The sequence below is a fragment of the Petaurus breviceps genome, unplaced genomic scaffold, assembly GCF_028583685.1.
Source record: "Petaurus breviceps papuanus isolate PSGF00001 unplaced genomic scaffold, PetGlider_PUasm1.0 177, whole genome shotgun sequence".
NCBI classification, from domain to species: domain Eukaryota; kingdom Metazoa; phylum Chordata; class Mammalia; order Diprotodontia; family Petauridae; genus Petaurus; species Petaurus breviceps.
In genome coordinates, this window is record NW_027185776.1 from 4601140 (window position 1) to 4617643 (window position 16504).

The 16504-nt window shown below is 35.8% G+C and overlaps 1 protein-coding gene across 1 annotated transcript in view; it reads right to left on the reverse strand.

Annotated features, from left to right (window-relative positions):
* UNC79 (unc-79 homolog, NALCN channel complex subunit) overlaps positions 1-16504 on the reverse strand; it is a 345437-nt gene that overhangs the window by 298059 nt on the left and 30874 nt on the right. Inside the window, exons 3-4 of the mRNA XM_069086022.1 lie at positions 10869-11173; positions 6205-6375 (exon numbers count right to left, since the gene is read on the reverse strand). Of these exons, the coding sequence (XP_068942123.1) occupies positions 6205-6375; positions 10869-11173 (476 nt within the window). The remainder of the gene's footprint in view (positions 1-6204; positions 6376-10868; positions 11174-16504) is intronic.

Below are 16504 nucleotides of genomic sequence, written 5' to 3' on the forward strand. Positions count from 1 at the left end.
GTCAGGCTGTTGACTCTCATTTCATAATTTTCTTGCATTGTTCTCATTTCTCTTCCCAATTTTTCCTCCACTTCTCTTATCTGCTTCTTAACGTCCTCTATGGCCTGTAACCAGCTTGTATTTTCCTTTGAAGCTTTTGGTGCAGGAGTTCTGACTTCACTGATTTCCTCCTGTTCCATGCCTTGCTCCTTCTTATCCCCAAAATAGGAGTGTAATGTTGGAATCTTCTGTCTGCTTTGTTTCCTTTGCCTGCTCATTTTGCCACTCAATGATTTGACTTTTGGGCTTTTTGCCACAGTAGGACTCTGCCACCAGACAGGGGAGTTTTCGTCCCAAATGCTGGGGTTTTCTCAGCTGCCGGAGGTATTAGATGGGTGCCCTCTCTGAGGTCTCCACACGCTCTGGCAAGCTGGACACACACCCCAGGACCTCCACCCTAGACTGCAATCCAGATTCAAGCAGGTTAAAGCGAGAGCGATTACCCCTCAGACTGGTGCTTGGTCCCCCTACACTCTGTAGGCCAGGAGCTGTAGCCGCCACATGTAGCTGGCAGGCTGTGCTGGAGTCTCAGCGGTTTCTCGCCCCGGGGGTAAAAGCCACACACTCCCACTTACTGGTCCCAAAGTCCAGACTGCACTGCACTTGCCCTTCGCATCTATGTATTGATAAATCTGGAAACGGCCACAGCTGCTGCTGATCTGGAGTCCCTCTGGCTGGCGGCTGGTCAGGCCTGCCCTGGGGCTAAAGCCTCGGTGTGGTGCTGGGCTTGGCTCCCAGAGCATTGCGCTGGCCGATTCCTGCCGGCCTGCCGGGCTGTTCTCAGTGGGAGGTTAGCTTCTCTGTGTCATTTTGTGGGTTCTGCAGCTCCAAAGTTTGTTTAGAGTCCCCTTTTTACATGGATTGGGGAGGGTGGAAGCCGGAGCCACGGGAGGGTCGTGCTTCTACTCCGCCATCTTGGCTCTGCCCCTTGTCTCCACTGTTATCCTCTTTAACTTTCAAGAGCTGCCAGTAACTTATTAGATCCACTTTAAAGAACAGACCTTCACACTTTGGACCCATAAGTGTGCATTCTTACATCTGAGAAATTAGTTATCTTTATATCAGCCTTGGGAACATCACAAAAATGAAGCAAAAGTCTATCTGGCTTAAGCCCTTTCTCTATTGAGATTTCTGAATATAGAACCTGCTCCAAATTATAGAGTCATACACAGAATGCTAGAGCCAGGAGGGAGCTTAGAAAGCAAATTCAAACTTCTCATTTTAGAAATGGGGTAAAGCCCAGAAAGATGGAGGAGTGCTATGCCCAAGATTACTCAGAGTTCAAAATCAGATATATAACCAAGGCTCACATTTCTGTAGAACTCTAAAGTTTGCAAAGCAGTAAATCTCAAATAATTCCATCAAGGAAACTACAACTTATAATCACCCATTCAAGGAGAGAGGTAGATCTATGATTTTATCCTGATATAGAAACTTCCCCCACTGGTTCAGATTGGCACTAGTGCCAATCTAGCCAACTGGTCTATAATTTACAATCTTAAGAGAATTGACTTGGGCATTGAGAAGGTAAAGATGTATCTATGGTAACACGGCTATTATCTATCAAGTGTAAAACTTAAATCCTGGTCTCCCTGTCTCCAAGGTCAGCCCTCTATCCACTATGCCATGTTACTTCACAACTTCATTTTACAAATGAGAGAACTAAGGCTCATAGAAAGTGAACAGCTTAGTTACCTTCACAGCTAGTGAGTAGCAGCTAATAAACACAAGTAATAAGTTTCAGATTTGGGGCATGATGCTTTATCTTTTATCTCTAATATCAAGGCTCTTTCTTGTACATCATGTTGTCTCTCAGTATCCTAGCCAAGCCCTTTGTCCTCTGCCTACCTTCTTATATACCTAAAGTGCTACAGAAATGGGAACTATTATTATCATTATTAATTCTAATCCAGGGCTCTTGCCACTGTTCCATATTGCCTCTCACTGCCTTTGGTCTCAAAAAATTCATAAAAAAATAAAACACTAATATCTTGTTTCTGTCCAAATTTCCATTGGGCACACATTCCCCTTCATTACCCCAGCCTCCACTCTCCTGACCTCAATCCCAATCTCCAGTTCTAGTAGAATTTCTGTTGTAGGATTCCTTTTTCCCTTTTTGGTCTGAGTCTTTGTATAACTGCCTGAGATAGGAAACAGCAAATGTGACAGATGTATGAGGAGTCAGCTCCTCACAGTTTGACTCTATCAATGGCTCAGAAGAACATTTTCAAAGATCTTAAAAACCAGTGGAATGAATGCCAATTGTCAAACTACTTCAGTTAGATCTAAAGAAGAATCTTTGATTAACATAGATATATGTACTATTGAAATGAATGTTAATTACAGGAAAAGGGAAAGTTACATGTAGACAAGTTTTTTTACAGATAAGTTAATAAAATCAAGATATCATCATGGGGTTTTGGAGCCAGAAGAAACCTTAGATATTTTCTTATCCCTTATTTTACAGACAGAATAATGCAAGCCCAGAGAAATGAGATAACTTGTCCAGAATCACACAGCTAATACCAGATAGCAGCTCACTTTTAGATGGCTTTTAAAGACTAACAAAAAACTTTCCTCACAACAACCATGTAAGGTAAGTGGTGCAAGTATCACTATTTGACAGATGGGAAAACCAAAACCCAGAGGGTTAATGATTAGTTCAAGGTCACAGAGAGGAGATTTGAAGCCAGATCACTTAACTCTTTTATTTGTTGTTTTTCAGTCATGTCCATTTCTTCGTTACCCCATTTGGGGTTTTCTTAGCAAAGATACTGGAGTGTTTTGCTATTTCCTTCTCCAACTCATTTTACAGATGAGGAAACTGAGGCCAACAGGGTTAAATGACTTGCCCAAGGCCACACAACTGCTACATGTCTGAGGCCAAATTTAAACTCAGGAAGCTGTCTTCCTGACTCCAGGCCCAGCATTCTATCCACTGCACCCCCTAGCCACCCATACTCTTCTATTACAATACTCTTTCTAGAGCTGAACGTGATCTTGATGGTCACCTGATCCAAGCCTCTCACTTTGTCTCAGAAGGAAATGAGGTCCAAGGAAGAGTAACTTGCTTAGGATCTCAGAGATATTAAGTGGCATAGATAAAATTTGAATTCAAGTGTTCTGGCTCTAAAACCAGCCCTCTTTTCATTATACCAGGATGATAGTCTAATCTAACCCCCTCTGTTTACAGCTGAGAATGTAGAATCCCAGAGGAGCTGAAAGTGTCCTGCGAAAGTCACACAGCAAACAACAGGATCCAGTCTTGAGCTGAATTATAATTCAGGTCTCCAGATCAGCTCTTCATTGTCTATAGTAGGCCATTGTAAGTTATTTCCTGCTCTGTTGGAATCATTTTCCATTAAAATTTACCTATTTTATCTACCTCTAACAGCAGAAATGCCTTTAATAAGCTCATGCCTTTAATAAGTTCTTAGGGGTCAGCCTACAAAATGCTAGATGAGCACAATAGATTAGACAGTGAAACAATTAGGTACAAAATTGATGTTTTTAAAAAACATTTTGCCTTATCAGGATATTTGATGTAAAATGTATTTAGACCAGAGATAACTGAATAATTTCCTCAAATTTTTCTCTCCCTTTACTAATGTAAACAAAGTCTAAGTTCGTTTCTTTTTAACTTCCATCTGTTGAACTTAGATTTTTCTTCTAGGGCAAAACAGAACAAAGTTTAATCCTTCCAGACAACATTAAAATAATGAGTAGCATAAATGCCTACTTACCAAATGTTTTTATGAATTGGTATAGATTATATCTATGCATAGTCACCAATTACTAACCAGAAGTAGTTTCTAATGAGGTAAATAACATAATGATGAAAAATGATTTTTTCTAAGGATTGAATTTGGGTTTGCCAATAAACATGTTTTCTATGAGAAGAAGGTTACCAGGTGAAGCTAAATGATAATCAATTTCCAGGCTTTTAAAAATATAGAGAGAAGTTGTCATTTTGAAAACTCTAAGATCCAATATCATTTTGTCTTCATGTCTAACTTTACCCCATTTCTAAAATGAGAAGTTTGAATTTGCTTTCTAAGCTCCCTCCTGGCTCTAGCATTCTGTGTATGACTCTATAATTTGGAGCAGGTTCCATATTCAGAAATCTCAAAACAGAAAGGGCATAAGCCAGACAGGCTTCTGCTTCATTTTGTGTTCAAATTCTTCTGCTCAAATTCTCAAAGATGGCTATCATGCTCTCCCCGAGTCTTCTCTTCTCCACACTAAATATTCTCAGTGCTTTCAATTATGGCATGACCTGAAGCCCTTCTTGATTAGCATCTTAATGAAATAGTTTCAATAGATAACAAAGTAAATTTACAAATAAAAATAACAGGTCGTTATCCAACTTTCATGAAATAAATTCTTCTTTGTGGGAGCCACTCAGTCTTTGTAAGCCCTCTTAATTTTTACATCGACACATAAGGCCATCATAACACTATATTACCACACAGAATAAAATTATATGTTGCCATGTCAGTTATAAATTTGTTTGTTTGGGGTTTTTTTTTTTTGCTTTTAGGAGGGCAATTGGGGTTAAGCGACTTGCCCAAGGTCACACGGCTAGTAAGTGTTAAGTGTCTGAGGTCAAATTTGAACTCAGGTCCTCCTGACTCCTGGGGTGCTCTATTCACTGCACCGCCTAGATGCCCCATTTTTTTTTGTTTTGGTTTTATAAATTTGGATAGTATAGGCAATTAATCTGATAGTTTCACAATTCTCTGGATAATTTAAGCAAAAGCAGACTGTTTTAACCTAAATTATAAGAAAATGAACAGAGGCGGCTAGGTGGCACAGTGAGTAGAACACTGACCCCTGAGTTCAAATTCAGCCTCAGACACTTAACACTTACTGGCCATGTGGTCTTGGGCAAGTCACTTAACCCCAATTGCCCTCCAAAAAGCAAAAAAAGAAAAAAAAAGAAAATTAACACTCCATATCTTGAAATACAACCTTTTGTTAACTAATATGTGAAACTCAAAAATCAAAGAGATCTTGGTTCAGGGAAAAAAAATGGATTAGATGACCTTTTAGGTCCCTTCCAACTCTTTGGGTTTGTAAATTTATGAAAAATATAGATAGGTGTGTGTATATATACATACACATATATATACATATGAAATTATTTATATATACATATATGAAAAGCAACCTGAGCACATTAAAATAATGAGTAGACTAAATATCTAGTTACCAAGTGTTATATACCTATACATAGTCACCAATTACTAACCAGGAAGAAGTTTCTAGTGAGGTAGGTGATATAATAATGAAAAATGATTTTTTCCCCTAAGGATTGAATTTGGGTTGGACAATAAACATGTTTTCTGTGAGAAGGAAGTTATCTGGTGAAGCTAAATAATAATCAATTTTCAGGCTTTTAAAAATATAGAGAGAAGTTGCAATTTTGAAAACCATTGAGACCTAATATTGTTTTCTTTTCATGTCCATGCTCTAGCAGGGCCTGCAATATTAACCCCTTAGCAATGAAAAACACTTCAATTAAACCCCACAATTATAACTATACTTTGTATCTGGATCAACACTTTAAATTTTCCCAAACAGTTCTTACATCTACCCTTTACTTTTATCATCATAATATCTCTATGAGATAGGCAGTATACATATTCTTAGTTCCCATTTTGCAGATGAACAAACAGACTCAAATTTTATGATTTAATCTTGAATTGAAAGTCACAAACCAAATTAGAAATAGGACTAAAATCCATATCACCTAACTTTAATCTAGCATGTTCTATACCATAGCATATTTCTTTTAGGTGCAAAAGGTAAGAATAATTATATCTCAGAAGGTATACATGCTTCCATTTTTATGATAGAAAGTTTTCATCATCTATAAAATGGGAATTTTTTAATAATCTGTGCTCTACAATGTTTTGTTTTTCCCTACAACATAAAGACAAAGTATGAATCTACAAAAATTCATTCTTTCACTTGATCTTTACCACAATAATATTCATGTTAAAATGTCTTTAAATTATAACCAGTCTGTGAAGTAACTCTATTACATTTCTGAAATCCTATAACCAATGACATCAAATATATTTTCATTAATAGTATATGTTACTGTATCTCAAGTTCCTGCAAAATGTGATAATATCAGACTGAGATAGAACTTGAACTTACATATAGCCATGGGTAGAAAAGATGTGCTAAGATATTCAATAATATCCTTGTGTAGAAACGGAGGAAAGGTAGCTAATGTTGATATCATTGTGTAGGGCAAAGTACTCAGAATGTCATCATTAAGAAAGGGTAGCAAACACGTCGTTGTATAAAATATTGACTGTCCAAGATCTGCAAAACAAAACAAAAAAAGAAGAAATTAGTAACTAAGTTTGTAGCCAATAAAATATACTAGCTTTTGGGTCTGCAGTTTTATGAACTGACTAAAGAAATAAGTCATTATTTCTCCCAAGCCATTGGGAACTCAATTGAAAATTGCATAATCTATTGCTATACTGTAGTAGACATCCAATAAATGTTTACTGAATTAATATATGTATATATAATGTTATTCAATGACATTGAAATTTTAATCATTATTCAAGGGCCAGCTCAAAATATCATTTTTTTTTTCCATGAAGCCTTCCCTGATTCCCCAAGACAGAAATGATCTTTCTCTCCTTGGAATTCAAATAGCATTTTATTTGCATTTTTCTCATGCACTTGTCACATTCTTTTTGTTTAATACTTATTTCTGTACACATCACATACTCCCATTAGATTCCAAGCTCCTTAGATACAGGGATTATTCTTATTGGACCTTCCTTAGTGCCTCCCTAGCACAATGCTTGGAAAATAACGAGTACTTAATAAGTGTCTGTTAAATGAATGAATAAAATAATGACATAATATATCACGCCTTGAGAGTAGGAATTGTTTCATTCTTTGTGTTTCCATTGCCTAGCACGGAGCCTGACATGTAATAGGTGCTTAGTAAATGCTTATTGATTGACTGAGTGATTGTAATAACATTTGGTATTCATGCTGCTCCTTGCTTTAATCTTTTCAAATCACCTTCTACGTAATAGTGAATCTTTAAATTCCTATAACATTATTATCTCCAATATATTTTAACAACAGACTCAGAAATGTTATATGATTTGCCTACTAGTATTATTATCAAGCTGATAACAGCAGGGAACTACAACACCTATCCAACCATGTCACATAACATGAAAAATTGTGTCTCAAGATCATTGCCTCCAAAACTGAGACTCAGGTGCCATAAAATCCAAGAAAGAAAAGTGTAGACACTAATATTGCATTCCCTTAAATAATTAACTACTTGTGCTTGGAGTGGAAACACTGTTACAAATAATGCAAAATAGTGAGCAGATAATTTAAGAGTTATTTCTAGTTTACTTTGTAATTCATTATTATAGAATCATTCTAATGACACTGTATTTTAGTGGGTAGGGAAAGGGAAAATAATATTTAGTTGTCCTATGATTTCACTCTATCAAATATTATTCCAAGTAAGTGGCCCGTCATCTGACATGATCATGATGCAACAAAATGTTAGACCTTTGATATCATCTAATTCAATCCCTTCATCTTACATTTGAGGGAAATGGGACCAAAAAGAAGTAACTTGCCTCATGCTGTAGGGCCAGAACAATGATAGGGTCACCTTCTCTCTGAGATTATCTTCTATTTGCATATATAGTATTATGCATATAGTCATTTGCATGTCACATTCCCCCATTAGGATTATGGGACTTTGCCTTTCTTGGTATCCTGGTGCTTAGTATAGTGCCTGGCACATCGTAAACAACGAGTATCTGTTGATTTGACTGGACTTGATCTGACTCCCAGGACTGTGCCCTTTCCCTGGCCTAAACTGCTACTCAGCTGAATTATTATGAAGCTACAGCCTCTGTTTCTAAATCCTTCTACCTCTGAAGATGAACCTAAAGTTATCTGCCTTCTTTTAACTTTTCTAATGCAATGAAACAACTTTAAAGCAAAGACATAGAGCAAACTATTAAAACTTCTCCAAGGATTGAGCGAGCAGAACGCAGCTGACCTGAGCAGTAGTTTATTACAATGAACTCCCTTATTCTTGGTTCAAAGCATCACAGAATTCATTGCCAGAAGGAATCTTAAGACATTATCTAGCCCAACTACCTCACTTTCCAGATAAAGCGATTCAAGTCCAGATAAGTGAACTGACTTGCCCACTGATCCAAAAAGTGGAATGAGTGACTTCAAATGTTTCAGAGGTTTTAGTTTTGCCCGGACTCGAGGTCTTCAAATAAAAATTACTTATTAAGGATGTGTAGAAGGAATTACTATACATATAAGAGTTGAACTAATAGCCTCTTAATTTAGACATCCTATGATCAAGGTTCCATAGTTGTTCCATGGCCAAGCCAGTACTTCTATTCTCTTTAAGTATATTTCCACTATACCATACTACCAATTCACCAAAGAGCTTAATGAATGCTACATTATTTAATTTAAGATTCTTTATTCAAATTCCACCCATCATTCTATGGAATAACAACACAACTATTCAAATTATTCATGCTACACTGGTCCTGAAGGACAGTGAAGATTTATTCCTGCATTTTGAACAAACTAAAGGCCAAGGATTAATAATTCATCAGGGGAGAAATTCCAGGGTAAACCATTCAAAAAAGATTGTATTGTAAGTAATTCCAGTCACTGAAAAAGAAGAGGAGGAAAAAAAACAACGCCCCAAATTCAGAAGACTTTTAATGACCAAATAGCCCCAGTAGCAGCATGGGCCACTCTGGAACCATGTAGTATTAGTTCAATATTTATAACAGTGAAAAACCATGCCATCACTGGCACTATCATAGTAATCTTTCAGAGCTTTTTGTTCAAGAAGGCTCTAGTTTAAGCTGTGAATGTATTGCTTTAAATCTTCATCAGTTAAAATTGGAAAGAACCTTAGATGATTGGGATCAGATCTTTTGTTTCAGAGATGAGAAAACTGAGAACAGAAATTTAAAGATACTTGCCAAGGTCAAATTGATAGTGATGGAGGCAAGACTAAAAGGCCAATACAACCAGAGCTAGAATATGTCCATTATATCTTTTGTCTGTTTTATAAGATTTCAACAAAAATGGGGGTAGCTAGGTGGCACAGTGAGTAAAGCGCCAGCCCCAGAATCAGGAGGAGCTGAGTTTGGTTCTGGCCTCAGACACTTAACACCCACACAAAAACACTAGCTGTGTAACCTTGGGCAAGTTAACCCCAATTGCCCTCCAAAAGGCAAAAAAAAAAAAAAAAAGGTTTCAACAAAAATTGATTGAATTAAATACTGGTCTTTATGCTTTGAAATAAAAACCTATTTTCCATTCACATGATCTCAGAAAGCAATTTGGATCAACTTTGATTATTTTAAGCAAAGAAAAAAGATAAACAATTTTAACAATTTCTGATAAATAACACATCTTTGTTCAACTCCGAATTTTAATCTACTTTGTAGATCATCTGTATATCAATATACCACTTGGATTATAGTCATACCATACCCCCCCAAAGGACCAACAATATTCAAAAATCAAATCATTATTACAAATTCAATTTTTAAAAATAATTCATGAAATATACTATGGCAAAACAAAACAGACTATTAAAAGATTTAACTTGGAATGCGTGATAAAATACCTGAAAAATACTCTCATACATCTATACAGTGAAAATTCTTTATCAGGCTTTCAAGAATAAAATCATTAATGCTATAACTGTTAGAGAACCTCTACTTATATACTGCCTTTCTCCAAAAATATCAGAGTAATTTATTGAATATATTATCCAATGAATTCCCCCAAGATCCCTGTTAGTTTAGGATGCTAAATATTAGTAATATCCCCTTTACAGGTTAGGGAAATGAAACTCAGAAAGGTTAAAGGGGTTAAGAAAAGTGTGTAAGGTGTAAAATCACATTATCCAAGAAGAGGAGGAGTCAAGAAAAAAGCCTTTATCTCTTGATGACCATTCTAGAACACTTTTGATCAAATTTGTGGCCAAAATTCTTTAAAGTCAATATTCATAGTCATAAGCACAGAATGTTAGAGTGAGAAGGGTTCTTGGAATCATATAAACTACATGGCAGCTTAGAGATAATTGAGTCCAGAAGCGTCAAACTCATGGCCTACGGTACATACCATGAGTGTGGCCAAATAGGATTTAAATGTAATAGGAAATGCTTTTTTAAAATAAACAAAACATAATACACTATAGATAACGTTAATTTCTGACTTTCTAAGTCAATCCGCTGCCCTCAGAAATCTGTTTCTATTTGAGTTTGATACCACTGTCCTACTTTTACTCCCTTACTTTACAGAAGTAAAAAAAAAAAAAAATTAGGTTATAAGAATGTCCAAAGTTACAGTTATTCAGCGGGTGAGGCCCCAAGTCTCTTAACTCCTAGTTCATTGATTCATTGAACTAAGTATAAATTTTTATCTCTACAAGGCAATATTCAATAAACATTGTATCTCTGCTTCAAAATAAATTACTTTCTAGCTGAAAGGAATCTGATCTTTAAACTCTTCCTATGAAATGCAAGTTGGCTTAGAAAGTAGGTAGAAGAATGTCAACAGCATACATTTTTTAAAATGGTGGAATGGGGGATACCATAAAAAAGTTTCACTGTAAACAGGCTTTAGAAACATGTTACCCCAACAAGTGATTCATAAATAAAAAACAATTTCTGTCACATAACTCTCCACCACACTACCACCAAATAGCAGAAACATTTAACACTTATTCATCTGAATCCATTGTAATAATCAGGATAGGTGCTTACCATGTTGACCATGCTGTAGTAATGGAATGAGCTCCAGCAGAGTCACCAAAGTCACGTAAAGGCCTTGATAGTCCAATGAAGGGTAATCTGATAATTGAGCATCACGACTTTGCTGGCCACGTTCAGATGGAGCATCTCGCAGGACGCTGTAAAGGAGGGAGCGAGTAACAGTAGGGTTGATGGAACTGACCTGTGGTCTTAGAGATGGGGTGAGTGGGAATGGCACAGGAAAAAGACACATGGTCATGGGCACTGTCAAATTGGAGGCATCTTGGCTTTCCTTCTTCCCTGTGCGGGACAAAATGCTGTTGGGGGGACAAAGAAAAAATAGAGACAACAAAGACACAAAGAACAGCACATTACATTGAAATGACACTATAAAACAAATAATAAAACACCAGATATTGCCCCACATAAGATGCAATTGCTACAAAGGCAGTGTCTACAAAATCTAGTAACCGGCCATATACTTCATGCTTAGAGATACTAAGAAGTTAAGGTTGGACTTGGTGATAATTTGCATTGCATCTCATGTGTTATCTGGTTAATAAGGAGCAAAAATATAAAAATGCATGTTTCATGTTTCAGTGCCAGACCCATGTTTTACAGTTCAGCAATTTGGTGAAGGGGTGGTTTTCTAAAAGAAGAAAAGACTATCAGATTGGCAAGGGTTTTGTTTGGCAATACAAAGGCACTTTGAAGGGCATTTTCTGCATGACTATCTAGATCAAGTCAATTACAACATGCAAAATATAGGGATGGCACTTCCAGAAACATGTTTTAGCAAAGAATAAACATGTGCGTTTGTTAAGAAAGTCTTAAAAATCACATGTTTATTTCATCAAAATAATGTCTGTATGTATTTTATGATACTGTTTCATGACATTCTGTCAGTATCATTTGAGATAATGAGTTTAAACAGGCACATGGATTTAGAAATAATATATATTTCTAAAATGCTTAACTAAGCTACATTTGGAAAAGCTATAAAATAATATATAGTTGATGATCTGTAGCATATGTTTGTGAGCTAATGATAATGGTTGTTTATGTGTGTGTTTAAATTTTGCATGTTGGGGAAGGAAACATCTTCTCTTATGAATACAAACACTGCTTTGTTAAATATTTACCTTCAAAATTCTAAGGGTTAAGCAAGCAACACCTGTTATATAGCTGCACATCATACAGTATGCTCCCATTCGTTACTGATGCTACTTACGGTATTATTCAACAAAACTCACTATAAATTAGAGGAAAGATAATTTAGAAAATTAAAAAGTTTAGAGGGAATCAAAATCAATAACTAAAAATAAATTCGCTTGCTTTTAGCTTGGACATTTTAAAAGACATTTTAGTAAAAATTACTGCAGCTAAAAAACTTATTAATTTTTTAAAAGAAGAAATTGCTGCTTAAAAACTTGGGGATTTGATAGGGCTTTATTTGCTTACAAAGTAGCTTATACTATTTATTAGAAGAAGAGACAATAAATAGGCAATATAATTATAAAAATAACAGTGATATACTTTGCACTTATACAGCGCATTTCTATAGTAAGCATATAAGCTTAACATACGAAAGTAGAAAGCACTTATTTTTATCTATGCTTCATTATAGAAAGTAAACTTAATCTACACTTATTCTATAGTCATTACACAGAACTAAATTTCATAGTGATTGGCTGTTACATGTACAAATGGACAGTTCTGTGACAAGTTGGTTAGTATCAGGCATGCTTGCTATGTCAGCTATTCATTTATTCTTCTTCCCCTTTACTGACAGATAGGTCACAATCTACAATAAATGACTACATGGTTTTCCATGTGCCTTATTTACCTCTCAGTTTCCTTTGGCTTCTGTTACCCAATGTCCAGTGCAAAACAATTGATAATAATAGAAAATACTTTCAGAATAGTTACAAAATATTTCTTAGCAATAAATAACCTAAGAGTGGATGTGGTTTGTTTTTAAGTAATCAGAGTGCTGAATTATTTATGTGATTTTTTTTATTTGCTTGACTTTGATTGCTATGTCTAACAGTTCACAATGAAAAATGTGCCAGTATTAAAATTCCTGTCACATCTGTCCATCTAGATCTTTTGGGGGTGGCATCAAATTATCCACCAGTCTTCGAGCTCTCTTGCAACAACAGATCTCTACTGAAAATATCACCTTTAAATGTACTCTTGAGAAGGCCAGCCCTCAGAAAATCAGGTCTCATCCTGTAGGATTCTATCTGGGCCAAGGCCATAAACACACTGGAATATTAAAAGGAAATACCCCTTTCAGGACTCCTGGGCCCCAGCTGGAATTTGCACCTACCCACTAATTACATTTTTATATGCTCCAAAATTATTTCTAAAGTCCTATTAGTACAACATTTTGCACAGGAGTCTGCATTCCACTGAAAATGCCCATAGAATCACACAGGAGAAGAGTCAGATACGTTATTTCTCAAAATTTAGGGAATTATTAGACTATCCCCAAATTACTAACTTTTGGATAGGATTCTTTTAGAAATGGTACAAACAGAGCAGCACTTTTCATCTCAGGTAAAATTAGTTCAATAAAATGAAATAAAAGCAATCCCTTAAGTAAAGCCCTGTGCCCCAATCCAACTTTTCTTGGAGGGGGAAAAATACTACAATGTTTTTAAAATGAGTACTATTATGCTTCTTAAAACATGAATATAAGAAAATCTTTTCCCTAACTTTGATCAGTTAGTTAAAATATCACAAGTCAAATTCCACTTTGTTATTTTTGCCTCCTTATGTGTGGCACTTTCAATAACAGCTGCACACATACAGGGCGGGAAGGATGTCAGCATTAACATCTGGGCTATAAATCTGATAGCAGAGCTGCCCCCTCACTGCCTTTAGATTCAATTCTCAGGTGAGGGTAGGAGGAAAAGGCTGATAATGAGTAATCCATGAAAACAGTCTTTAATTACTATTCATGTATTAATGTAAGGAAATGCTTTCACTTGTGGAGAAACTTAAGAGCTAATGAATAAATGTGTAATGCATCATTTATGGTGATTTTATGATGTTTTGTGAAGTTTTTTCAAAAAATAAAAGTATTTTTCCCAACCAAATGGTGCAATTTGGGAATGACAAAACCATTTCCCCTATCTGCAATTCTTGCTAAAAGATATACACTAGACATTAAATCATAAAAAAAATGCTAGGAATGCCCTGCTCAGAAGAGTTAAGTTTAGCAGTCAAATTTTCACCCTTCCTTTTTAACCCATAAGAGATTCTCCTTCTATAACACTCAAAATTGGAATATATTAGAGCTAAAAGGGACTTAGAAATTATCCAGGCCAACTCTCTTATTTTCCAAATGAGGAAACAAGGCCCCCAAAAGGAAGTGACTTATCCAAGGCCCACAGCTCCTTAGTGGCAGAGCTGATATTAAAAACCAGGTCTTGAGACTCCTTGAACAGTATTCTTTCCATGACACCCTGTTAGGTTCCTTCCATGTTCATAAAAATTCTGTGCTAAGAGAGAACCTCTGAAGGAGTATTGGGGAAGATGAGAATTTGCCTTCATATATTCATAGTAAAGAAAATTAATTTGTCCAAAGTTTCCCACGAGTTTGCAAGTTTGACATCTGAATTCATTCTAAATGGTGAATAGAATTTACTTGACTAATTTAGGTTCTGGAGCTAAATAACTGAAAAGTATACATATTAACACACCAGATCTCCTTCTCTTCACCGTATTTGTTGATTGCAATTGATAACTGTGGGCTGAGAATGGAATTCACTTTTTAAATTATTTTAAACTCTTTAAAAAGTTAGCACCAATCAGTTCAACTTTGATTCCATTTAAAAAAACAAAACAAAACAACTTTATATCCATTGTCAGCGTGAATGGCACTAGAGCAAAGACTGCTGCTAAGGAATCTAAGAGTTTTCAACTTTGATAAAGGCCAGGAAAATTTCAAATTTCAAATTGGGGAAAGGGCAAGGCCATTGATGTGGGGGAAAATGGCTATGGCATGTTTTTAACATGAAGTAAAATTATAAGCTCCTCAAGAAGGACAGGGATAAAATGATATTCTTTATTATATCCCAGACAATGTCCAACATAGGGCTTTACACAGAGTAAGGCAATGAATAAATTTGTTGGATTGAATAGAAATGTATCATGGGTTGAATAAACATATAAGGACTCTCCTCAATTTCTTTTCCATGAGTATGGTAACATTATGATGTTTCCTTTCTTGGTTTTTCTTCTAAAGTCCTATTTTGATGCCTCATCATGGTATAGAGGAAACCCTGGGTTCTTGACAAATATGCCAGCAGAAACACAAGCTCTGGCAGGTTCTACCAAGCTGGGAAGGTTTTGAGTAGGGTCTTGGTGATGGATCATGTGTCTGTAAATTTGAGGGTCAACCTAGCTGAGTTCAAAAAGGCTTACCACAATGCTGCCCACAAGTTAATAAAATTTTTGATCTGTGTAACTTGTAAAAGCAATTTATTGAAGCAGGAGTTCTTAACCTGGGGTCTGTGAACTTATTATGGATTTTTTTTCATATTTCATCATTATATTTCAATGTAATTGGTGTCCTTTGAAATTCTATATATTTCATTTTATGGATTTAAAAAGCATTCTAAGAAGGGATCCATAGGTTTCAGATGACCACAAAAGGGATATTTAACACACACAAAAATTATTGCAAGCCACTATATTAAAACAAGAATAAAATCTAAACCAGTAGAGGGAATGCCACACTGGTGAAATTATGGTTCTTTGGAAATATTAAAGAATCTGTTCCTGATATGATTTTGATAAATGAAGTTTATCATCTCTGCCTATTTCAGTCTTTAGACATCTGTGCAAAGCTTTTACTGAAATCAAAGAGAAATGCCTGCAAATATACCAATGGTACTTAACTGCAGCTCTGGCTAAAATGAAGGATCTTGCCATTTTACCATGTGTACTTTCATAATCTGGGATTAAGGGAAATGATCAAAGTTTCCCTTTGAAAACCCTGACCTCAAAGACACAAGGGCCACATTGTTCAAAAGAATATGGTCAGGTTCTTTGACTTGCAAAATTTTCACTATGCAATCCCTTGCAATAATAGAAATTGAACCAGTATTAGTCATTAAAAGAGGTAATAAAAGATCATTTCACTTGGGCACCTATCTTACAGAAGGGTGTACAAGTGTGAGGTCTATAATCACAGATAAAAAGGTTTTAAGGAGAGGAAGGTCACAATCTATTTCTTGGACTCATACCTCAGTTCTTTACAATTCAGTACTATCTGTTTATGTTCCTCTGGTACCTTTTTCAAGAACCCAAGTGATGACTATGGTTTTGGAGATCAAAGGAATCTCAGACATCCTCTAAAGCCCTCCTTTTACAGATGAGACAATTGAGGCCCAAAGAGGGAAGTAACTTGTCCAAGTAGCAGAGCCTGAATTCGAATCCAGGTCCTCTGAATTTATGTTGTGTGCCCTTTCCACTACACAAACTCAAATAGAAAGGGAGGTGGGTCAGTAAACTGTACATAAAAAGCCTTGCAGCCACATGCTGACTTAGAAAAACCAAATATTAGCATTATCCATATTTTCATGTATTTCTATTTATTTTGTTAAATATTTCCCAATTACATTTTAATCTCATTT